At 42.5% G+C, this 25320-nt stretch overlaps 2 protein-coding genes across 6 annotated transcripts in view; one reads left to right on the top strand and one right to left on the bottom strand.

Moving 5' to 3' along the window:
• The first annotated feature begins 1829 nt into the window (after positions 1 to 1829).
• On the top strand, positions 1830 to 7716 carry cpvl (carboxypeptidase vitellogenic like). Its single transcript, XM_085178624.1, has 13 exons — positions 1830 to 1966; positions 2129 to 2307; positions 2408 to 2535; positions 3545 to 3659; positions 3738 to 3796; positions 3924 to 4003; positions 4105 to 4171; positions 4385 to 4507; positions 5138 to 5269; positions 5379 to 5477; positions 5566 to 5739; positions 6510 to 6692; positions 6789 to 7716. The coding sequence occupies exons 1-13, from the start codon at positions 1962 to 1964 to the stop codon at positions 6885 to 6887; spliced, it is 1443 nt and encodes a 480-aa protein (XP_085034750.1). The 5' UTR covers positions 1830 to 1961; the 3' UTR covers positions 6888 to 7716.
• Positions 7717 to 7809: 93 nt separating this feature from the next.
• The window catches only part of creb5b (cAMP responsive element binding protein 5b), a 39506-nt gene continuing 21995 nt past the window's right edge, over positions 7810 to 25320 (bottom strand). For 2 of the 5 annotated variants that reach the window (XM_085178622.1, XM_085178618.1), the window contains exons 8-11: positions 14241 to 14564; positions 12757 to 12984; positions 12431 to 12539; positions 7810 to 11511 (exon numbers count right to left, since the gene is read on the bottom strand). In XM_085178622.1, the coding sequence (XP_085034748.1) occupies positions 11357 to 11511; positions 12431 to 12539; positions 12757 to 12984; positions 14241 to 14564 (816 nt within the window). In that variant the 3' untranslated portion in view covers positions 7810 to 11356. Of the gene's footprint in view, positions 12182 to 12430; positions 12540 to 12756; positions 12985 to 14240; positions 14565 to 25320 lie in introns of all 5 variants that reach the window. The other 3 variants (XM_085178621.1, XM_085178619.1, XM_085178623.1) reach the window with 3 other exon arrangements.

Consider the following 25320-nt stretch of genomic DNA (forward strand, 5'->3'; position numbering starts at 1 on the left):
CAGCACATTCAGGTTGCACAGGTAGCCCAGCGCCTCCAGGATGACACATCCATATGTGCCATCACCAGGTTTGCTGTGTCTCTCAGCGCAGTCTCGACAGTCCTGAGGAGAAACCAGGACACGAGCTGTTACACGAGTGCTGTACAGAACCATCAGCTTCAACAGCAGGACTGTTAACTGCTCCTTTGTTTGAGGAGGACCAAGCTCTCCTTTGTTTGAGAGCTTGACAGAAAAAAAAAATCAGGAGGGATTGGGACACTACCTACAAAACCATTCCCTTTCTGGGAGTTGTTGCTTCTCCAGTGCGCCTGTTGTCACTTATGCTATGTGTACTGGACAGAGTAAAATCCCTGATGTTTTACTGACTTTGTGTTATTGGATCTACTCTGACACTCATGTAGTCTCTTAAAGAACTAATTACATTTTATTTTGAGCAGTGGATAAAGTATTACCAAAACAGCTATTGAAAATTGTCTTACTTTGAAACTTTGTGAACAAATTATTTTCCGTATGTTTAAAAGTGTCAGTTAGTGCTCTTTTTTTTAAAGTTAGGAACTGCTGTCTGCAATTTACAACCAGGAGACTAACAGAAAATATGCCAGCGTTGGTGCTGTATGCTGTAGTTTGTATTATACTGTTAAGGTCTGTCTAGGGTCTGTGATTATGGCTACGTCCACACGTACCCGGGTATTTTTGAAAATGCAGATTTTTCTATGCCTTTGCACCTTTCGTCCACACTTAAACGGCGTTTTCAGTCACTGAAAACGGAGATTTCTAAAAACTTCTGCCAGAGTGGATATTTTCGAAAACTCCGTTTTTGCATTTACGTGTGGACGAGAAAAACAGAGAAAACGCAGTGTCATAGGTGTGCGTCTTTTTAGACATCACACTGTGCGCCACGTTATTGTTTTGGTGAAATGAATTTCTACAATACTGTTACTGTTAATTGTACTCTCTGTAGTGTTTAAATGCTTACATATACACACACAGTTACTGTCCCTCCACACTCTTCGGCTGTATCCCAATTCAGAGCCTGCAGCCTTAAAGTATGCAGCCTCAACAATCCTCAAGGGCAGAGTACTCAAAGACCGCTAAGGCCGGAAGTGTGAGGTTTGTGAAATAGGGCGGTCTAGCCTCCATTGCGCTGCCCAGGTTGCCTAGCAACCATGATACTAACAGCTGGAAACGTTTCATACAGCTTTGTTTGACAGAAATGAAGGAGAAAATCTTTTGTTCATTTGTTTGTTTGTTTCTACATGAGCTTTGATCATTCTCTGTAAGCTCAGCTATTGAACGGTGTATATTTTAAAGTAAAGGCTTTAAAACCAAGTTAGTACAAACGTCACTAATGTCACATGACTTTGCCGACAGGTGGCCAACAGTAATGTTTTAATGTTCTTCGTTATTAAACATTTGCACATAAATAAGTGACATGATATTCAGTACTTACTTAAAGTTTACTCTTTGGCTGCCCCTCATCCACTGTTTTTTTCTGGCAAAATTATCCACACCCACCTCTGCGCTGTGCATTCTGGGATATGTTGGGCCACGAAGTCTACACCGCCACGTCCTTAAAATTCAGGGAAATGAAGGACGCATTTGAGGGCCGCATTTCGAGCAGCCTTCGAATTGGGACAGCCTTCATCGGGTCGCAGTGACATAATGGCCACTGCGACCCGATTTTTTAACTTTTAATAAAGTTAAAAAATAAAAAAAAAGACTCGCAGATTTGACGTTGGTGTAATGACACATATGGCCATTAAAGCCACAGTCGAATGGCGTCTCCTGCTAGGCACGACTGAGGGCTGAATAAACAATAACGACCACGTGATCCAGTATCTCATGTGACCGGCACAGAGCCGATCATGTGACTAAAATCACAGTGAGACCGGATTTGTTAGTCCACCTGCCCTCGCCTGTGTTAGAAGGTGAAGTCTGTGCTGTTGCCGGTGTTTGCGACAATGAGGTGAGTTTTGAAAGAATGACGATGAGTTCATGCTCGCAGTCAGGGGCGTGCAGCCTCGCTGTGATCGCACTGTTTTGAAATCTAAGTGTCTTGGGGGTGCTTGAGGTTCACACATCGTTGGCCAGGCCCGCATTGTGATATCTATGTTACATATATTGGCAGGCTGCTGAGAGAAACTCTGGGTGTCCTCTTACTGTGGGCCTGTCTGCACTCCGCCGCCTCCGGGGGCTGCTCGTCGTTTTTCTGTCGAAAATCGCTCCGCGTCAGCGGCCTGAACGGAGTCGACCCCGGTGCCCCTCTCTTTCTCACTCCTTATCTGGAGAAGGGCGCTATAGATGAAGGTAAACTTGTATTTGTGTTACTATGAAGTAAAGTACTATAGATTGGCTTCGTGCTTTTTGTGTTGCACATCCACAATGTGGCGATATCTCGTTCTTCCAGCCAGGAAACTGAGTCTGGTGGGAGACCTGCCAGGAGGCAATAAGTCAGTCAAGAGTTATGCTGGATACCTCACAGTCAACAAAAAATACAACAGCAACCTCTTCTTTTGGTTCTTCCCTGCTTCCATGGTAGGCCTAAATTCTTTTACCACAGGGGCTTCCCAAATTTACAGTACTCTTATTTGTGCAGTGTGACAGGAAATCACTGAGAGGACGGAGAAGTTTTAGGATCAAATCTGTGTGGGGGTTTTTCAGAAGTCAACTTTATCTTTAGTCCCTCCGTGAAGTTGTGATATTTAGTCAACTGCAGCCAGGAATACCCAGGTTTTCTTTTGCTGATTTTTAAAGCAAAAATCCTTACAGGAAGAGAGCTTGTATTACTTTTTAACTTACACTTGAGCCTTTTTTATTATGTCTTTTAATCATTAACTGAGTGGTTTTTTTTATTTATGAAAATGCTCCAGAGCAGTGGAGATGGACGCATTTAATGACAGCAAGTAAAGTTTGAATCTTACTGAATGTTTTTTACTAAAAAACCTCCAGGAAAAAAGAAACTGGAAAGGTTCTAAACAACTTCCTTTTATCCCTGTTGGACCAGAATACATATACAACTGTGATCAGGAGTTTAAATCAAATTAAAAATGAGCATGAATGTCAGGGTCACTATGAACATGATTTCTTTGCACTGTTTTTTCTCTAGAGTGGAATGATTGTGCAACACATCTTTAATTACGTAAAAAAAAAACAGGAATTCGGTCAAAAGTATACATAGAGGTTCAAATCTATTCATTCACTTAAATCTTTTAAAAAGTAGCGCTGAAGGTTCTGCAATGTCTTTTAACTTGACGAGGCCTATTAACTTCTGGTTGATTGATGACAAGTGGTAGGTTCACGGTCTCAACATAAATAGGAAAACGTTTGACACTACCTATCAGACCAATGCTCAGAACAATGGGAAAGTCCAAGCAACTCGGTGGAAGGACAATTATAGATTTACACAAGTTAGGAAGGTCTCTTGGGGCCATTTCTAAACACTGCAGATTCCAAAATCATAATTTTAAACAACTGTATGGCGGAAAAAGTCCACTAGGTGGCGCCAGGGTCTTAAACTTTGTGCTTGCTCTGATGTGACTGATAGGCAAACCAGGAGAAAGCTCCAGTCCTGCTGTGGCTGCAAGGTGGGCCTGGTGGCACGTCCATGTTCGGTCTCTTTGTGGAACATGGGCCGTATGTGGTGTACAAGAACATGACGGGTAAGAGCTGATTTGCAGCAGCAAGACTCCCAGGTTGTCTAAACCTTCTCATAAAGTTTATATCCTGTGTCTTTGCAGTCGGTCCGAGGGATTATGCCTGGACAGCCAGATATTCAGTTTTGTACATTGATAATCCAGTATGTATTTCTGATTTATCATCACATTAAAAAAAAGCAGTATTACTTAAAATGTCATTTTCACTTGGTGCTTTTGAAACATTGAGGAAGTGTTGGGTTTTTTTGTTTTCTTTTTCCTCCCCTCTAGGTTGGAACAGGTTTCAGCTTCACTGAAGATGACAGAGGTTTCGCTCAGGACCAGGATGATGTTGGCAGAGATTTGTACAGGTAAAATATGACCATCTAATTTGCATGTAGTCATTTCATTTATCTTCACAGTAATGATTATTACTAACTCTTTTTCTTATTCTCCTCTTTTCTTTTATAAGTGCTTTGACACAGTTCTTCCAGATCTTTCCTGAATATCAGTCCAATGAGTTCTACGCAACTGGAGAGGTCAGCGTTTACTTTTAAACTTTGCGCAGAAAATTATTTTTCCACACTTCACAGAGCAGTATGACATGACAAGTAGCTATTTAAACAGAGCAAATGATTACAGGACTAGCTTACCATGCTAACCAATTAATACTTTTTGCAAAATATAATGAAATTTTAATGTCTTATTTTGTTAAGATGGCCTCCTCACTATGCAATACATTCTCTTTGCAGTCATATGCAGGGAAGTATGTTCCTGCCGTTTCTTACTACATTCATAAAAACAACCCTACTGCCAAGGTGAAAATCAACTTCAAGGGGATGGCTATTGGTGATGGACTCTGTGATCCAGAGCTGGTGCGTATGTAGAAGAATTGTATTATTTAGATGTAAACTCTGTCCTAAGATTGTTCCTGAAAGTGCTAATGTTTGATTCATAAGACATGCTTAATCATAAAACTTGCTCAGGCAGGAATGACATTTAGAACTTAAGCAGCTGTGTTGCAATTTTGTAGTTGCCCAATGCCATCACAACTCACGGTGCAGTCGGAAAACAGCCTACAGAAAAGCAAACTCTTTAGAAGACCTGATCGTGACGATGGTAGAGAAGGTTTGGTGCTGCTGCGGTGAGCGAGGTGTGGCAGAACAAAAGAGTTTTCTAAAGGCTTGGACTTATGTGATAAACTGCAATATCCCTATGTAACCGGCAGGAAAATCTCCTGGATAAAGTCTAGAGTTGGCTTAGAAAGAGTTTAATAAAGCATTAAAGCATCTGTTTCATGAACAAGACTCATTGACTTACACATTTTTTCCCTCGTATGGTCTAAATATGTGTCTTCATTGAAAAACAGGCTGCTGTGTCTTTTGCTTTCATTGTCCACACTGTACGTTCGTCCTCCACTTCTCTCATGTTTGATGCCGTCTGCTCCTATATGCCGATGCAGAAAGGTGACAGTACAGTGACATTTTACTGCTCTTCCACATCAGATGCTGGGTGGCTACGGTGAGTTCCTGTACCAAACGGGAATGATAGATGAACTCCAAAAGCAGTACGTCGAGCAGCAGACAGACCTTGGAGTTAAGCTCATCCAGCAGGAGAAGTGGGTGGAGGCTTTTGAGGTAATGAGTTGATGTTGTTCATCATCTACATTTGCAGTATTTTCTAATTGTTGAAGGCACACAGGTCATGGATGCTTTTTTCATTTCAATTTCAATCGCCTGACTTCAGGTCTTTGATCGTTTGCTGAATGGCGACGTAGATCCTTATCCCTCCTTCTTCCAAAATGCAACAGGTTGTACCAACTACTTCAACTACTTGATATGTCAGGTACTCGGAGTTCCTTGAAGTTCTTTTTTTTAAAACTGTTGCTTTTTAACAGCTTAAAGAACTCACAAATTTCCTTTGTGTGCCTCAGGAGCCTAAGGATCAGGACTACTTCTCCCAGTTTGTGACCCTGCCAGAAGTGCGACGTGCCATCCACGTGGGCAACCTGACGTTCCACGATGGCTCTGAGGTGGAGAAGCACCTCCTGCAGGATGTCATGAAGACCATCAAACCATGGCTGGGGGTGCTGATGGACAACTACAGGGTAAAAAGTGCAGGGTCATCCATTTTTTTTATCTGAAATGCACAGGAGGTAAATGTGAAGGGGGAGAAAAAAATCTGGATTTTGCTCATGATGTTTTATATTTAGAGTGTGAGACAAATGTTTTACTTTTATCACTTGCTTTATTTATTTATTGACAAGTGAACTGGGCATCGTTCTCAAGTATTAACAAGAAACAATCGTTGCATCATCTTCTATGGATGGGGTCCAAAAGGAAAACCTTACAGAAGACTGTAGGAACACAAAAAGAAGCCTGATGGAAACTGGAAGCACATTCTTTGGTCAATGAGATCAGGATAAATTTGTTCATCCCCTGGTTGGTGTGAAGCACAGAGGTGTCAGCGCTGCGTGAGTGCAAAAAGTGCTTAGGGGGATGACTTCTACAGATGACACTAGGCGTGACTGTCGATGGAGCACAATACTGGATGACGAGATGACTCGCAGTCTCCAGAACTGAGTCAGGAAAGCTTGATGAAGATTCAAAGCGCAGTGAAAGGGAGGGGGAGAGAAAAGAGAAGTGAAAACTCTGGGGTATTTTAAAGAGAAAGGTGGAGGAATGCAACACTTCCAGGAAAGAGCAGCTGAGAGGTTGTTTCTGAAGAAGAGCAGAGCGCGTTTCCAGGTGGCCGGACAGCCCTTTTGGGGTGACGAGGATTCGGTCTGATATCAAAAACAACAGTTGCTGTGTGCGTCTGCATGTGTGTGAATCTATGGAGTCAGTTAACTGATACAAGTTGAATGTATTTATCCAGGTCTTGATGTATAGTGGTCAGCTAGATGTGATTGTGGCTGCTCCACTGACTGAGAGGTTCCTGCCCACTGTGAACTGGACCGGGGCTGCCGAGTACAAAAAAGCCCCTCGCTTCCACTGGAAGGTTCAGCCCACTGACACGGAGGTGGCGGGTTACGTTCGGCAAGTTGGAGAGTTTTATCAGGTGAGCGGATTGTGAAATAAAAGGCCAAATGCATGATCTTAAATCTCTCTGCGTTATTGAGGTTTGCTGTTATCCGCTGTCGGTTTCTTCATGCAGGTCATCATACGAGGAGGAGGGCACATTCTGCCTTACGACCAACCGCAGAGGTCCTTTGACATGATTGACAGATTCTTGTCAACTCAGGGCTGGAAATGAAAAGCACGGGTGGAGAAGTGCAACTGTTCAAGCACCTTCACTTTGCACATCGAGCACAGACCGTTGATTTAAGACTGATTGTCACAGCTAACTTAAATCAGATTTTTGTTTTCAACATTTTTTGCAGAACTTTTTACAAACCAGAGGATACATTTCTTCTAAGCGTGTGCTCTCTGATGCACACTCTTAGCTTGGATGCGATATCTGGATTGTTGCAAACAGAAATGGTAAAACTGATAAATCAGGTTAATGTCTTAAATTTTTGGGGTTCATGTTTGTTTTTTCTCGGGTCAGTATGAGTTAATGTATGTTGTGTGAAATCATTGCATGCTTCGGAGACAAAATTCAATGCAGCCAAAACACATTTCACTCACATCCAGATTTCTTTTAAACTTGTGCATATTTCACACTGAACTGTTAAATCTTTGTAAAGGCAACCTGAGAAAACGGTTCATACAAGTTTTAAATGATTTCATGTATTGAAGCAAAAGGTTTTAAGCAGTTCTTTGTACCTTCCTGTGGCGCTTATAATAACCTTTATCTTAGTGTACGCAAAGTGATTGAATAAAGCTTGGAGGTGTTTCTGGTCCAACTGCTACCAGTTATGAATGCATGCTTTGTTTTCATTCACTAAAGGTGGAATTATTTTTTTCTAACACAAGTTTGGTTTGTAGCCTTTTTGGTTTGTAGAAAAAGAGCCTTTTTCTTCAATATATCCAATTCTTTTTAAAGTTTGTGATTGTGTTTGAATGTCTGTCACAGTCAGAAGGGACTGTAAAGCCTTAAGTGTTGAAATTACTTGAAATAAAGATTTTTCTTTTTTAAAACATCACATTGTGTTACTTACAACCTTTTGCTTGAGGCCATTAAGTGTTTTTATCATTGTGTTATATTGTGGTCTACCTCCCAGTACATGAGAGACTGGGAAAAGCCAAAAATGATGGTGGTGCACACTTTATCTTGGAGAGGAAGTGGAGTCAGATCTGGTTAGTGTTGCTGTTTGTGGAACAGTGGTTTGTACTGTCACCTCACAGGAAGAAAGACCTGGATTCAACTCTCAACTCTGTGTGATGACCCTGCGATAGAGTGGAAACTTGTCCAAGGTGTGACTGGTCACTGGGATAGCTTCCAGTCCCTGAAAACTAAAATGAAACTATGGAAAAGAAATATAACTTCAGTAGATGAAATGAGCGAGCAAAACCCCGTGGGTCTGAAATGAAACTGAGAAGTAAACCAATTGAGGTGGGATTTGAAAACATTGCTGGATGTGAAAGTATTGTTTGGGAAAGTGAATAAGTTGTACACCAGGGGTCATGATACTCCAAAGACAAGTCTCTGCTTGGCTGCTAACTGGCATAAATCATTGCCTCCCCAAACTGCTGTCAGTCATTAAATGCACTTTGAAAATGAAATAACTGGAGCTCTTGATCATCCGAAGTAAGGTCCTGAAAAAGTCCTCTTCATTACTTAAAGAGGTCCCTCCGCATGTGTCCACAGTAGCAGCCGGAAATGAATTTCTTACACAACAATGTTTATTTTTATTGCTTATTTGTTTCATTGTTGTGGCTAAGATTTAATTGTCTCTCTGCATCGGCAGTGATTTGGCATTTTGACAGGATTCAACAAAGATGTTTGTGTACTGAAGTTAACTGCCATGTTATTTCATCGGGCATCTATCAAGCTGTCTAGACAGTTCAATAATTAATGAGCATTCTAAACCTTTAAAGCATCTTACTATTTAATGAGCAGTCATTTTTCAAGGACAAGCATCAGCAAATGCCGTTGATCCTTTGATTGAAATATTACTTTCCTGGGTTTCAGAAACAATGACATCATGTCGAGCGAATGAATGTTACAGAACAAGTGCTTTATTTTCATACCGTAATGTAACTGCAGTGATACTTTAACATCTGTACAAATGCAAAATAAAATGGAGACAATGTAATTACAGACCAATAAAAACAAACAAAAAAAATGTACAAGGATATGCAGGCAGGAATGGATCCCATCCGTTTGTTACATATCAACAATGTACTTAAGCGCTGGGGTGAGCCTCGACGTACAGCAAAAGGCAACAAGTGCAAACATTATTTACAAACGTACCACACGTTTATTCTCCCTTCTAAAAGAAAGGTGGTTGCATTACATGTACAGGATTATAGAAATTAATATTATGTACAATATTTATACTTTTAGACTTAAAATAATACAATTACAACATCATTAATGTGTAGGAATTGTTCTTTTTCTCACACAGACACACTCACACTGTACTTCCATAGCTCCTTTTTTTGTATGCCTATATAGTAACAAATGCATTTTTTATTATGAACATGGATCCACTATCAGAAATGAAAACTCCTAATAATTCCAGTTGAAAGCGCGATGAGGTCATAAACATATTTTCACATGCATGAGGTTAATTTGGAATGGTCTGATCTAAACAGGGTTTTAAAAACAGCCAAAATTAAGGCAAGCTTCAGTTCAGAGGGTCGGTGCAACAAAGCCCTTTTACAAAGGATTTTCTAAGACTCATCACTCAATAATCATCTCACACACACACACACACTAAACAGCACACACAGATTTTAAGGGTAAGAAACAACATGAATACATCAAATGCCTTCACAAAAACCACCATGTGGTCCGTTATGGGGAAAGATATTTTTCAATTAAAAGGGAAAGAACAAATTCAACGCTATCAGGTCCTTAATCATGCCCGGCAATGCAAGCTCCAGGTTCCATTATTCTTTTTATGGGCATGTGAAACAAGCCAGGCATATTTTCTCTATAAAGCCAAACATAGTTACAGGTTCTCGCTGGTGTGTGAAGACAGGGAGGAGGGCTTTTTGGGTGGTGGGGGTGGGGGGGGGATCACTGAGAATTACCTCTGACCTTAATATGGCTATTCTACCCTCCGTCATAACAGAGGACAAAGTGCATAGACAGCTCTGCGATCGCTCCACCTGTGCGTGGAAAGTATTTCATCCGTCCTACTGTAAAAACACAGTGCATTGTGGTCGTCATGCTCATGAACTGACATTCCTGGTCATATGGAAGTGGAAATAAAGAGGCGCTGCAGTCTAAAGGAGATGGATGTAGAAAAGGTCGCCTGTAAGAAACTCAGGAGATTTGGCCTTAGGTGTAACAGACATCTGTAAGAAAGCCCATAACAAAAATTCATAGAAAAACAAAAGAAAAAGCAGAGATAATTATGGTGATTAAAACGAAGCTATTAAATATAATAAGCCAGCAAAGCTTTTTAAGGAAGATTCAGGCACATTGTGATATCTTGGAAAGCACAAACACGAGCTGCTCTTCTTCAGGAATTGCAAGTTGTGGTGGTGGAAAAGAAAAAGAGAAAAAAAAAAGATAAACAGATATATATTTTCTCACATACTTTTCTTTCTTAATACAAGTCGAACTTTGTTCTGCAGCAGGAAAGAGGGACAAAACACAAATATATATATAACAATATTCACATGCCAGACTGTGCACACACTCAATCAAATGTTATTTCATTTTGGTCTGAATGCACAACACACACACACAACAAGAGGCCTCAACGATTAAAAAGCTTCAGTTGGTCCTGGAGAGCGGAGGAAGCTGGTCTCCGCTGCTGAGCTGCCTCACTGGTATCACAGTGTACAGTTCTGTCGCTGCAACAGCATCAAATGTCCTTGGCCATTCTGATCATTAATGTGGGCGTACAGTAGAAAAAAGATGATCAACACTGTGATGTATTGCTTCCGTCTGAGCATATGGTATTTTCACTGTCACGCCGTATATTATAAAGCTTTTTTTGTTTGTTTGCTTGTTTTTAAAGAATACTGCTGACAGGGAAGATTGTTAACAGTCATATATGTTTCTTGGAAAAAAAGAAAAAGGGTCATTTCACCTGCTTGCATATTCCTGTCTTCAAGACATCCGTGTTCAAAGTCTGACTTTAAACAACAAATAAAACGCAGCGACGTCCCCCTCAGTTTTTCAGATTTTTCAGTGTCTTCCACATTGCTGCAAGCTTACGCAGCTTACGGTCACTCTTTATTCAGTCCACTGGGCACATAGAGATGTAAGACCTGCATTTTTGATTTTTAAGAGATGACAGTCTGAGGCACGCGTCTCTGTCCTCTGGTTTCATGAGCATCGTGATCAATTTTGTACCATTACAAAACAGAAAAAGTCACTGAAATGGTGCATGAGATTAACAAAAATGTCTTTCCACTAAGCACAAAAAAAGCAGAATTAAAAAAAACGCGCCAAAAAACATAAAAGTTTTATGCGTTAATAGGATTGGTCTATAAAAATAGATACTGTAGCTACTGTATAAAGAACAGGCTCACAGGCCTTTGAGGTTTTTCTTGATGGAGAATGAGGAGCAGCACGTGCAGCTGGCGACCCTCAAAAAGCATGGGTGGTGGTAGGGGGGGAATTCGTGGCTGCAGCCGAGGTTACGGTCTCCTTTGTCCCTAGTGGATGGGGTTAATGTCTGTGCAGTGGTTGGTCTGCCCGTGCACACTGCTGCCCCCTACAGTCGTAGTGGAGGTGGTGATGGTGTTGTGCTGGATGACCTGCTGCTGGGAGCACACTGGAGCTGGACTGCCTGCAGGACTGCTCTCTGGACCTGAGGAGAAAGCAGAGACATCACTGAAGATAGAAGTGATGCGTAAAGCACGCATGTGTGAGTGCAAGTACAAAAGATAGAACCAAGGAGCTGCACACAGGGATACATAAAGTATGCGTAATGGTAAAATCTAGCAAAATAAACACAGGATCTCTCATTATATTACAAAAAAAATCTTTATTAGCAGAAGAGCATTTATTTCAAACATGTGACAACCTAAGGTTACACCAAATGTCTCATCCTCCATCTCAAAATAGGCGATAATGGATAACACAAAAATGGAAACGTGAATCATTCCACTCCGTAAATACGCCTGATGGATTTTGGACACATTGTAGGTGACATCTTTACACCAGTTAGACTCATCGATGAAAGTCATTCCAGCCCAGGCTGGGAGTTGGCTTTCTCTTGTACAAAAGAGCCATTCAGCCAAGGGGGGACGTGAGCCTTATTTTCCTAAAGCTGCACAGGGAGGTGACTTATCCTAATTACATGGAAATGTCACTCGAATCCGTATCAAAGGGTGGGGCTCTGATGTCATGTATGGCTGAGCTGAAGCACAGTCCAAAAATCAGTGAGATCCCAGGCATCCATTAGGGCTGTGATGTCAACGTGCAGACTGTGATGTCTTTCTCACGTTGAGGCTCGGCTGCTTCTGTGCACAGAGCTGCTGTGAGATGGAAAAAATAAGTCTCAAAAGGGTTTCAGACAGCCAGCTACCAGAGTGTGCAACACCCATATGTCAAAGGAAGAGTCCTGCAGTGAGCGTGGGAGCTGGATACCAGCACACTGGAACGAAAAGCCTTGCCAGTTACTGTGTGTCCATCAGACTTGTGTCTGTAGGGTTTATTCCTTTCCACCGCAGAGCTAAGGCACACAGTTAAAGGTGTGTGAGTGTGTTTATGTTTAAGCTACTCACTGAGGTAACCTTGGGACTCTTTCTGCATAGTGGTGATGGGACAGTCCTTGTGTGTGAGGAGAAGCTGCTTGAGCTGTGTCACCTCGTTCTTTAGCATTGTGACTTCATTCTGAGAAAAAGAAAAATATTTTAAGATTTCAGCGAATCGACATTTCTTGGCAACTCTCCATCCTTAACTACCTAAAAACAAACAGTAAAATTCCCAGGTCATATTACCCAATATAAACAAATCAAAATCCATGGTGATGGCCCTGAGTTGCAGTCGTTACTCTACATAGATTTAGAGGCTCTAAAGGTGTTTTTTGATTTTTTTTTTTGGTTTTTACCTGAAGCTGCATGTTGGTCTGTGTGAGCTCCTCTGCCTTCTTCTCTAATGACATCACCCAAACTTTTCGCTTCTGTCTGCATCTTGTTGCAGCCGCTCTGTTTCGCTCCAGAAACTTTCGCCGACGTTCATCCGGGTCCTCGTCCACTACTCGTCTGCGCCGTCCACCACTGGGTGGCGGAGACTGCAACGTCTGCGTGGGCTGCATCTGCTGGGTTGCAGGTGACATCTGAATCACGGGAAAATGGCATTAACATTACTGATGTCCCCGATGGGGCAGCGCCTGCCTGCCACGATCCGACCACATATGTAACCATCCTGACACAGCTGGAAAGCAGCCAGTCAGCTGTCTGCTGTAGCCGCGATGCTGCCTCAGAGCCTCCTGCCTCTAAATAACAATATATACATTACTTCCTGCAGGTATTTTATGTCTGGCAACTTCCCCAAAAACAACATCTGCTTGTACCACGTGCCTTAAGAAGCTGGGCTGTGGGTGTCAGGAGTGAATGACTGACTGACTGACTGGGCTGATTCACTAGCTTGCCCACCTTGTTAAAGAGGTGTCAGGAGGCAGTTTTCCAACGCCCACTTCCACTCAGACTAACACCACCAGACGCAGTCAAAAGGCCCATTTCTATACACTGACAAATCTTGACATATACTTGGCTAGGTCAAGTGTTTTCAGTCTTCAAAACATTACATTTTTATGAGAAGCATGGAAAATGGACGCCACTTTAATGGCGGCTGCATACACAGACAATGTTGTTTTCAAGCTTTAATGGTACATTTAAAACATATAGTGAAATGCACTTCATGATGTGGCACTCTGTGCTGCAAAAAGGCTTCAAAGAATGCAAGGACAAAATGCCTCTTTTTTTAATGCCGTGAGCAATACTGTCAGTTAATACTGAAACAGGTATATTCACAGATAAGACGTCCCAGAAGTATAAACCAAAGCTGTCTGTTCATCTGGTTTGTAAAACTTCTTCTGCACTTGAAGCATGCCGTGACTACATAATTGCAAATGGTTGGTGCAGTGGAACAAAGTTTTCAAAAGATAGTCCTGAACATCCTTTTGTAACAGTTTCTGAACTCTTCGTGACCCCTTCTCTCCATGGCAAGCATCCAACACTGACCTGTAGCTGACCAAACAAAAAAACAAAACAAAAAATACTTTTGCGCTGGGTGCCAGGAAACTCGCTATTAAGGATGCAGCAAGGGAAAATGCGTTCATCCACTCACTCGCTGTGAATTCTAAGCATCATTTTAGCCATGCTTCTATACTAAACCACTAATAGCTGACTTCAAAACTACTCAAAAGCCTTCCAAAGGACTGGCTTGTTTTAGTCACGCTGCATACATGCTGACTTCTAGCTGTGTGAGTGATTTTAATGTGCAGTGTAGTTAATGTGTTATTGAACTTGTGGCTTTGCCTTTGGGCTGCCTAAAAGCTTCTCAGCTCTCTCGGGGAGCCGATTTGCTTACCTGTGAAGCAGAGTGCATCGGAGGGTGCGGTGATGTCTGATGTGGGTGCCCAGGATGAAGGTGGGGGTTGTGGGAGTTGTGATGGGGATTGTGTCCCTGCGGGTGATGGTGTCCACCCTGAGCGTGGCCCTGGTTGTGGTGGTGGTGTCCGTGGTGCTGGTATGCGTGCGGAGGGGCTTGCAGGTGCTGGTGCGGGTGCGAGTGCATGTGATGGTGAGCGCCTTGGTCCTGCCGTGATGACATCATCTCCATCATGTGGCCCATGGAGTTCATGTTGCCGTTTGCGATGGCACCGGGGTGGTGTGAAAGTGCAGCCTTTAGCCTCTAAAGGAGACAAAGTGGACACCAAAGACAACGTTTAATATAAATCTCTGGGAGTATTTCGTCATTATGTTTGTACATATTCGCCTCCATCAGTGTGATGATTAAGCGCAGACTACAACGTGACAAATGGCTTCATAAATCCACATGTCAGCAGGACAAGTCAAAGCCACTTAGGCTGTCCTTCATCTCTCCTTCAGTCCTGTCATTCTTGCTCTTTACCTTTCATGACTGCATCCCACCGGTCCCTGCTCTTCATATTCACAACAGCCCCTCTCTCTCTCTCTTATGGAGTGCTTGTGTTTCTTTGTGCATTTCTGCTGGTGAGATGAGATCGCCGGTAAGGTGTGAGACCTCAGAACGCTCCCTTACTGTTGACCCAGCAACAGGTTTGTTGCTTTAACTGTGTGGTCTACTTAGCACTGACTGAGACGGTGTCTCTGAGCAGTCTGGGATGAGAACCAGAGAGAAGCACACTAAAAGTGCACTTGTGTCCCTCATGTTTACCAAATGCACCTCTCCACTAGAGTGTGTTTTTCTGGGCACCGCATAAAGACGACCGCAAGCGCAGAAACCCAGCACAAACCTAGACATAAATAAAAAATGCATGACATATTTACAGTTTAATAGCTTTTAACAGGTTGCAAAACCTTATTTAATGAAGACCCTTTTTACCAAAAGCACACTGCTGATGTTAATAAACACTAAAATACATGGAAATTAATTATTCCTTTTACAGTTGATCTCCTGAGACATGTTTAGTAAAAAGTTAGCAGCAAAAATGAAAAGAAAGACATTGTGTCTAAGGCTACTGTTGTGAATTCCACAACGTTTTCTTTTCCCTTTCCCAGCATTCTCTTTTTCCTCTCTGCTCCCTTCCCCCTTCTCCCAGCTGCTGTCAGTACGTCCAAGGCTCCATATCTTTTAACAACCTTCACATTCATGATTCCCATAGGGAATGGCATCCAGCTGGTCTGGATCACAATGCTAGGACATAAGCAGAGCACAACACCATCCCTTCACTTCCCGCTCACACTGTCTATGAGTGGAAAGCTTTTTACAAGTAGTAAGACGGCACAGTCCAATAAATCATTTTAGAAGATTGGGAACAAAAAAAGTGACTGCGTTTTACCATATTTACACATTATATATGTGTGTGTGTGTGTTTGGAGTTAGTTGTCTTTACTTTTTCTACAGACAGTGTGGGATGCAGAGAATTGCACATGAAACCGGCACAGTGAAATTATGACCTTGTCGAGCCAGTTTTAGTTGACTATAGTTTCTGTTTGTCATAGAAAGGTATGCCTGACACTTTGAAGCAGGTACTTTTCTGGAAGCGTGAGATTTTATCTGTTGTACCTCACTATGAATGTTATTTTAAACATCTACACTTCTAATGTCATAGATAACACATCCTAAACCAATATAATCACACCTTAACCCCACTAACGGCCTTCACCAAAACCTCTAAGAATTGTTCTCAGGGGCCACAACCCTTCCTTTTTGTGACCAGAGAGACATGGGTTAAAATACCACAGTCTACACACAGCGAGTGTCTTCAAGCCTGCAGCTGTCAGCGGCATCATAGTCACACTGAGTCTTACTGATGCACTGAGAAGTCTCTGACTTTCTTTAACACACTACAAACTACAAACACTACAAACAGTTACAATCTGCAAAGGGTAGCTATCTGGAAATAACATCTTAAAACACGACAGCTAATTGACATGCAGCTGAAGCAGAAAAGGGATTTAAAATGCTTACAGATCAATCATAGTCACCAGTGTTGACAAGGACATCTTCTGTACATCACAGGATGAATTCTGAGTTTGACAGCTCTCACTGAGCACCTTCCCTGCAGCCTGCAGTCGATCAGTATGAACCAGAGAGGTGAGACCCACGCCTTTTGTGCAAGAGAAAACCAATCAGGGTCTGGCAAGCTCCTGCCACTCAAGCAGGGAATCACCTGAATGAATAGAAGCCAGAGGAGTTTGCTGGCAGCATGTCTACCTTTGTAATCTCTATAAGACGTTTAGTAAGCTGATGGCCGGTAAGATGCTCTTTTGGTGTCACTGAAACTCCCTTCTAGAAAGGGAAGACGCCAGGTGGAAGACAGAGAGCATAAATGGTGAAGGGGAGTATTAAGAGAGACAAAGACTAGAGGTGGGAAGAGATTAGATGGATTCCAATGTCTCTTCCCCACACACCATTAGCCTGAAATGGCAATTGGTCATTTGTCAGCGTGTCAGCGAGCTGTCCAGCTGGCACTATCTGTATATTAATTCAATTAGCCTGCATTCAAAGAGGTCTGCGAGTGTCAAAGTACAGAGGGACTGCAGGTCAAAGAGCCAAGGGGCCGATGCACAAGCCTTAGTGGCGATGGTTATATACACAACAAAGTACAAAGGTAACTGAATGTAATGCAACACAGGTTAATATAATACAGTTCAACAGAGACAGCATAGCTATTACACATAACAAAATCAATCAAAGAACTACAGAAACATCTTGACAACATACAACTTAAATTTTTAGTACATGCATAGAAATTAAACCACTCTCTTTGACTGGATTAGCTGGCAGGACCTTCCCACTTACATGAGGAATAATGGAAAATCCAGCTCTTTAAATAGGCAGTATGAATATATAAATGCACCACCTTAAACTGATAGGTTAAAAGAAAAGGACACAGTTAAAAGAGAAAACCCTTACCGTGATATAACCCTATTCCTGAAGCTAGCTCTGTACAAGTGTCTACCTCTCCTGCACCTGAAGTCGAGACACAGCTCAGTTAAACCCAGCTCAGCCAAAACTTAAGTCTTTGTATCCAGAACCACAGTGACGCAACTAAGGGACGTTAGCAGAGTGATGATGAGCAGGCTGTGATTCTCAAACACCTTCATCAGCCCCTTAATGACTCTTTAACACATGGTTGTATTTCCCCAGACTGTGCTAAGCACAAGAACTTAACCACCATGTGCATTTTACTCTAATGACACACACACACAAACATATACATTTCTCCTGCAGCAACATGGCTGCCACAGAAAACAGTCATTAAATCAGTGCAGGTGTTAGCTTGCGGCTGTGCAGAGCGCTCAAAGATGGGACGGTATGCACCCTGTTCTACCACCGTCTGCCCTGCTGCCAAGCTGCAACAGCAAAATGAAGTCTCTGTGACACCATTAGAAAGTGGTCAGCTTCCTTCACAATAATTTTTATATAGTAGCAGCATAAATACACGCATTCTGACAGTATACTGAAAGTAGCAGTGCTATTGATTTTCCACCATCCCTGATTCAGCCATCTTTTGCCCAGAAGGGAGCTATCTCCTCTCAGACCTTTGCCCCCTGACCTCTCCACTCCCTCTCCTTTTTTTAGGCCTCTCTCATTTATGTGGTTTCAGGGATACCAGGTGATCATCCATTAATGATATTTATTAATGGCTGTGTCCTCTCTGACACAGGGGCTTTGAGTGATGTCCCTGTGAGTGCTCTGGGCACATCCTGAGAACACACTCAGGTTTCTGCTCACCAGATGACTTCATGTCTATTAACCCTGGGAGGAGAAACCATGATCATGAAGCAGGTACAAAGGGAAGAGACCACGCCTGCCTAAGGATGGGTAAATCAAACCTAGCAAGGTCAGGGTGAGCACTTTTATTCCCCTTAAAAGTGGAGCATTGTACTATCAGGGGACCTGTGGCCCTCTGGCGCCTCACAGTAGGTTTGAAAGATTTGATCAGTCTGTGGAGTCACAGTTCAACTGCAAAAAGATCAACGATTCAAATGGTGCTCTTTCGCTTCACATTTAAGGGTCCGCAGAGAAACATTAAAGCTTCTGTCTCTCACTGTCAGCTTCTTTGTTAATATCAGGCAAGCACAGTGATCGTGACTAAGCACACAGCATTTCTAATTGCATAATATATCAAAGCTGTAACTTTCCTGGGAGTATTTTATATATGCCTCGGCCCCCCTACCTTGCACTCTAAACCCGACTCAGGTTCACCATCTGCAGCTGAAAGCAGGAGTTTGGCTCTGCTGCTTCGCCAAGCACTCCACGGATCCTGTTCCATCCTCCTCATCTCCACCGCCAGCACTACCCACCAGTGCCTGCCTACAAACCCACTCTCTGTCCCCTAAAAAGCCCATACCCCCATTAGTTCAATTTTATTAGATTTCCCTCTCACCCAGAGAGGCAGTAACATCCACCACCCCCTCTCTCTCCTCTCTCTCTCTCCTCTTTCTGTTTCTCTCTCTCTCTCTCTCTCTCTCTCACACACACACACACACACACACACACACTACACACACCTCTTGCCTTTTCCTCCACCCCCTCTCCCTCTGCTTGCCAAGAGCTGGGGACTGTTAAACTGATTTCCTCAGGGAACAGTGAGGCAGACAGTCTGATGGGAGTGCTGGGCTGTAATATCGCCCCCTCTCTCCTCTCTCAAGTTCTGGGCCAAGCTGATCAGAGCTTCCCTGTGGTTCCAGACACAGACAGGGAGATGGACATAGACTGACTGTTCAGCCAGGGCCAGACGTTCCGGTGGTGCTCGGAGGAACCGTGGCGGTATGGGTGCAGCAAGACACACGCCCACTGAGAAGTGTGCTCCAAAGCATGCGCTCATACTCTTGGCAGCTTCTGCAGCCTGTCAAGTTAATGGATGGGCCTCTGACTCCAGTCTGCATATCCCCACTGTTCCCTCTCTTGTAAAGCCCTGCTCGAGTGCAGCCTACATGGTTATCACTACACCCACTGTCACAATCTTGAATACAGACAATGCCCCTGAGTGAGAGAGACAGACAGAGCATGAATACAATGCTAAACACTTACATACTCTTAAGTTGTGGGATTAAAAGAGGCATCACGAGTCAATGTGTCGATAAACGTAAGTGGAATCAAATGTAGTTTGAAAGATGTTTAAAATATCAGATCTCTAATGTTAGTGTATTTTGGCCGTTACTCACAAATTTTTCACAATAGCTTTTTTTTAAATTAGTGGTTTGAGTTTTGGTTCTTGTTCTCTGATAATAAATAGCCCCTCTTTACCCGCACTGTCAATACACCCACAGGCGTGAGAAGCCACTTGTGTTTCGACATGCCAACATTTCCAAGAAGTAATCATTGAAAACATGAAGCACGAACTTGTCTGATTCAGATCACCTCCTCAGTATTGTTAAAGTTATTTCGGTGTGAGTGTCTTGTTTTTTTTGCTCAGGCTCCAGGAGTGCTAATGGTGGCTGGACCAGTCCGGTCTGGATCGCGCAGTGTTGATGGCAGCTGGTTTACCCAAGCTTGGCTCTGCTTGTGTCCCTTCCCATTCATAGGCCCTGAACCATAACCAAATGGCCTTCACATACACCACCCATCAGCACACCTAAAAAAAACAAGCAGTCATCCAAAGACAAACAGATGCGACACTCTGTGCCACCAACGCCACTCTTGTCACAAAAACTCAACCCAACATAGAAGCGCACACACACACGAAACTACTCAGAAGCTTCCTCCTCTTCTATAAAGCTTGCTGATCTTGCCTTAGAGTGTATTATGAGCCAGGAACATGTTTTACTCCTGCTAGGCCCCCTACATCCCCTCAATCATACTAGTAGTACCTTGCACAAGCTTTCACACCAATCCTTCCAGGCAAGCACTTTAGCACATTTTCAACAATACTTTCCATTTACAGTTACACATATATCACCATTCACATACCCTGGTCACATGAGCGCTGGAGTAAAAATGAAGCAAAAGGTCAGCTATTTCTAGAAAACACAACAACACAAAAACAGACAAACAGAAATGAAAAAAGTATAAAAATAGATTTTTATTTTTTTTAATGCATTTATTTTGATTGGCCCGACAATGAAGTGGAAGTGAAGCGAAATATAACACATTAGTATAAAACAGCCATGGCAGCAGAAATCATAAATCAGCTGTTGTCTCAAAGCAAGTGATGCTTTGAGCGCTATCCATCATCAGAGAAAACTATGGTGATGACAAATGTGTACCGACGCAAAGGTATATGAGCAGAACTATAATGTGGGTTTTTTTTCCATTTTAATGACAGTCACAAAACAAACTCTCTGTTACTGTTTTGTAATGAGAGTTTTTAACCTAAAACTTGATCAGCTGCATTTCCAAAAGTATCTGTTAATGGTTATAAAGTGGTAGAAGTATGGATGCATGCACGTTGTAAGATGAATATGCGTTAGTACGGCTGTACCTTGAAAACAGAAAGGATCCCAAACTGTGGATCTGTCCCCTATGAATCAGGTAAGCAAATTTGGGGGGTTGTGTTTTATATCAAAGCTCAAGAACCCTTCGTATTTACAAAGTGGATTTGTGCTTGAATTATCAGGTAAAATCTTTTATTTCAAAGTTTTGTTTTGTTGTAACTGTGCAAGTGCTTCTGCTGTAATTTGTCTCTATTCTTATAGTCAAGCTCTCTGATTTTAAAAAATGCTATTTAATGAAATAAATAAAATTAATACACTCACAGACACCACTGTGTAAAGTCCTTAAAAGACCAATAAACTAATAGACATGAAACCTAAATTTCATCAACTTGTCCTTTAAATCGTTTTCTAACTAACCGATGGTACAGAATGGGAAGGAAATCTTATCAACTAACACATTACTCATTCCTCCTGCCATGCTCACTCACTATTCAAATGTGAATATGAGTTTTCTAAATATAATCTTACAATAACACAATCACACGCACACACACACACAAATATATATATAAACAGAGAGTTGTTTTGTTGAGTTCTCACTCATAGCGTAGTATCCCAATATTTTCCATGGCGATTTTACAGGGACATTAAAACACTATCAAAATACTATTAACAAGAGGGCTCATCTAATTCACCACCAATCTGAGATAACGTTGGCTGAGCAAACTTTTGTTAAATCAGCTCAGCTGAAAGTACATCCAACAGAGAATCCTGGGAACCAAAATTCTGGCTGGGTTTATTCAGTGGCATGGAAATCAATTTATAACTTTTATCTAACATGTTTTCTTCTGGATTGATGTTGACAGGCATATTTTATAATTGAAAAAGGTGTTAAATTGTGGTGTCGTGAGGTTTTTGATGATTCATCTATCTATCTATCTCACTAGTACAATTTTAGTCGCACCGAAGCAGAAGTTCCTTTCTGGTTTATGTGGCAGTTGCACTGATCCAGCAGCTCTTGCATCACACTCTACGCTGCTAAAAGGACTCATCTCAGTAGAAACCCCCCCCCCCCCCCCCCCCACTAGTCATATAAACTTCTGCTGCATCCAAAATATTTAACCTTCCCTCTATGTGTCCTTTGTACCCTGTCACTAGTTGACTGCACGTCTTCCACGTTTACTTAACTAACCACACATATGCATATAACTGATCTGTATCACAAACCATATGCAAACTCTGACTTCATGGTTTGTTTTAGCCCACTTTGTCCACAGATGTGTTTTGGCTCCAAGGACAATGAGTACCAGACGGGGTGCCAGTGCAGTGAAAAAAGAGGCATTTACACACACAATCATGACCATGCATACAAACACACACAATGTACATACAAGCTAGAGTTAACGCAAGCAGTCTGCAGATTCAGCTGTGCTCTTAGCTCAGCGTCTCTGCTCAGTGACATCATACCCCGACAATGCCACCATTCATACAGATGTTGCTTACAAAACCTGTAGTTAGACTCTCATTGTGTGTACTGCTCCTCCTCCTCCTCACAACAAGAGAATTTGCCAGAGGTGCTCCCCTACTATGGTGAAAGGAAATGAATGGAAGACATAACAGGGTTACAGTTTATGCTAATGGTTTAACTGCTTACAAATGATTTTATACTAAGGTAATCATTTCATCAATCATGACATGGCAGAGATGAAAACTGTAACATCTGCAGCTGCCTCACTTTTTTGGAATTTGTGAGCAATATAGGTGCAGTTCAGTGCAGTTACTGAAAAAAGATAAGATAAGATAAGATAAAACTTTATTAATCCCTCGGGTGGGTTCCTCTGGGAAATTCGGTTTCCAAAAGCACAGCATCGACAGAAGATACAGAGCGTGAGCAGAATATTCTTGCAACTATTGCAACTAGTATTTGGATTATCAGGATTAAAGATCAAGCATTTAGCTAAACAGTGAACATGTACGAAAGAGTTACCCTGAAGAACTAACAGCAAGGTTTGTGCAAGTGAAATGAAAACGCAACATCAGTGCACGAGGAATACTTTGATTATTGGCCCTCCTGTGTGCTATGAAATGTTCCTTTAAGAGAAGCACTGCTTGCCCCCCCCCCTCCCCCCTTCAAGTAAAAAGGAGCATATTTAGAGCATGCCAGGAATTATGTCATCCACCAATCTAGTGCCAGCTCCACAGCCAAGCAGGCTGCAGTGAAAGAACATATAGTATTGTTTACCACATAAAAATCTCAGCACCTAGCCCGATGCTTAGTGACAAATTTATTGTCCTTAGTAACAATATAAACAATAGATAATTGGGAGATAATAAATAACACATTTTCATACACCAGCACAAAGCCCTTTCAAGGCCCCTCTTTCTGAAATTAGCAAGCAGTCAGGATGTGTGGAAAGCATGGGACTCAGTTAAAAGACACAATAAAACAATGCCAAAGTGCACCACGCTGAAAACAGTGCCACTGACATGAGCCATGCGCCACAGCGGGCATTCATAGACTCGAGTTTGTTTTTAGGGGAAATTTGATAAGGGCTTGTTTGGGTTTTCCTTGTTACAGATGAAAAATGATAGCAATTACCTTTCATTGCATGAACAAAGATATCCAAATTTAAGCATAGGGGGTCTGTGGTGTGTGAGGGTTGGGGTGGGTTGGGGGTGTGGGTGTGGGTGTGGGGAGTAGAAAACAGTGCAAGTATTCAGAAATGTTTTACAGTTTTCCTTTATAGGCATGCATGTATTCTGTGTGTACATCTCATCTGTCAGTCGTTTTTCAAGTAGTTTTGGCTGCCTGTACATGCATGTGTGGGTGCACGTGTGTGCATGATTTTGCAGCTATTTGTACAAGCAAAATGACACAGTGCTGGTCCACGCGCTGTGCATATGTGTGTGTGTGTGCACGCTCGTAAGGAGTGGTGATGTAATGCTTTGGCCGGCATGCTGTGGAACTTGGCCTCCTCTGTACTGCGTTTCCTCCACGCTGCGAGGGTCAACTATCCCACAACCTCCAGCACACAACACTCACTATTCAATTCCCCAGACCACAACAGAGCAGAATTCAACCACACCCGGCACCAAGAGCACCCAGTCCCTCACAACAAGAAGGGAAAAAAAACACTTGAGCTAAAACTAATAAAACATTCCAATCCCAGCAACCCTCCCAGGCAACAAGCTAAAAGCATTAAGAAAAAAAAACATATCAATTATTCCACCATCAAGCTTTGCTATACCACTTAAATGATGGCACTTAAGGAGAAAATCAGAAGAACAAAGATGGGCACTGATGCAGACACAGTCTTTAGCCCAGAGAGCACAAACAGAGAGCTTAGAGCAAGATATGAGTCCCCAAGGGGCCACAGCAGTCCTTTGGCTCATTAACTATTTACACCAGAGACAGGCCTCCCTACTGCTCTGGCCCACCACAAAATCAATTAGCCTTCATTAGCCCAGGCTCAGGGCATGCTTTCTCTGACAGGGGAGGGATAATCCTGCTACCGATGCCTCCAGTTACCACAAAATATCAAACAACAGCAAGCTCACCCATATGGCCATACATGCATGCACAAACATGAAAAGACAAAGCAAACTAGTTCTACTTTTCACTAAGAAGTCTTCTATTTTCTCCCTTCTTATTCACTGTTTGATCTTGCAGTATATCAATATTACTTCTCGCCTTTTAATTCTCTTGCCTATTCTGCCTGTCTGTCCGTTTCCTTCATGTCTAAGTCCCACTCAATCCCCTCTTCTGCTCTCACAATGTAAACGTTGAGCACAAAGAGTGCATCCAGATCCGTTCCTCCGAGGTGTGGGGTTACAGTGCGAAGATTTCCCATTGGCGGAAAGTCAACATGGTCAGGGTAATGCGATTAGAGCTGGATTGAGATCGTCGCAGGGGACACATGGGCCTGATCATGGCCCAGTTATCCGATAGCGAGGCCGTATTTATCGACCAGGCCCGAGCGGGGATATTGGAGACATTAGAGACCCCGTCTATGCTTATGAAACCCACGCTGGAGATCGCACCCGGATAACACAATTAGTCTCTCACTTTCTGTCCACAATCACAAAATTCCATCAGTTGTGTTCAGACATCAGGGAGCAGAATCTCAATTGATACACATTGGGTTGCTGTGCCTCGTGCCCGAATGGCCAACTAACCAGAAAGTTGCATGGTTAGGGGCCTGCAGCCATTTAGTGACTGCATATGTTTATGGGAGGCCTAACAGAGCATTTACAATTCAATTACACAGATAGGAGGAGAAAAAAAAAGAGTAAGACATGTCTGGATGATGGCCAGGGGAGAGATAAGCCTAATACACTAATATTGTGTTACCCTAGTGTGTTACCATAGGAACAGTTGAAGAGATTCAAAAGACTACAAAGGCGATCAATCTTGAGAGAACGGGAGGAAGAGGGAGAATTAAATGCCCTGGGACTGCTCCCGCTCTCCTCTATCAGACCAATAACTCTTCTAATGACCTCTGCTACCCCTCTCTCTCTCCCTCTCTCTCTGTCTCTGTGTGTGTCTTTGCCTCTCCAGGATGTTTCTCTCCAGTAAACCC

The sequence above is a fragment of the Neolamprologus multifasciatus genome, chromosome 11 (genome assembly GCF_963576455.1).
Source record: "Neolamprologus multifasciatus chromosome 11, fNeoMul1.2, whole genome shotgun sequence".
Taxonomy (NCBI): Eukaryota; Metazoa; Chordata; class Actinopteri; order Cichliformes; family Cichlidae; genus Neolamprologus; species Neolamprologus multifasciatus.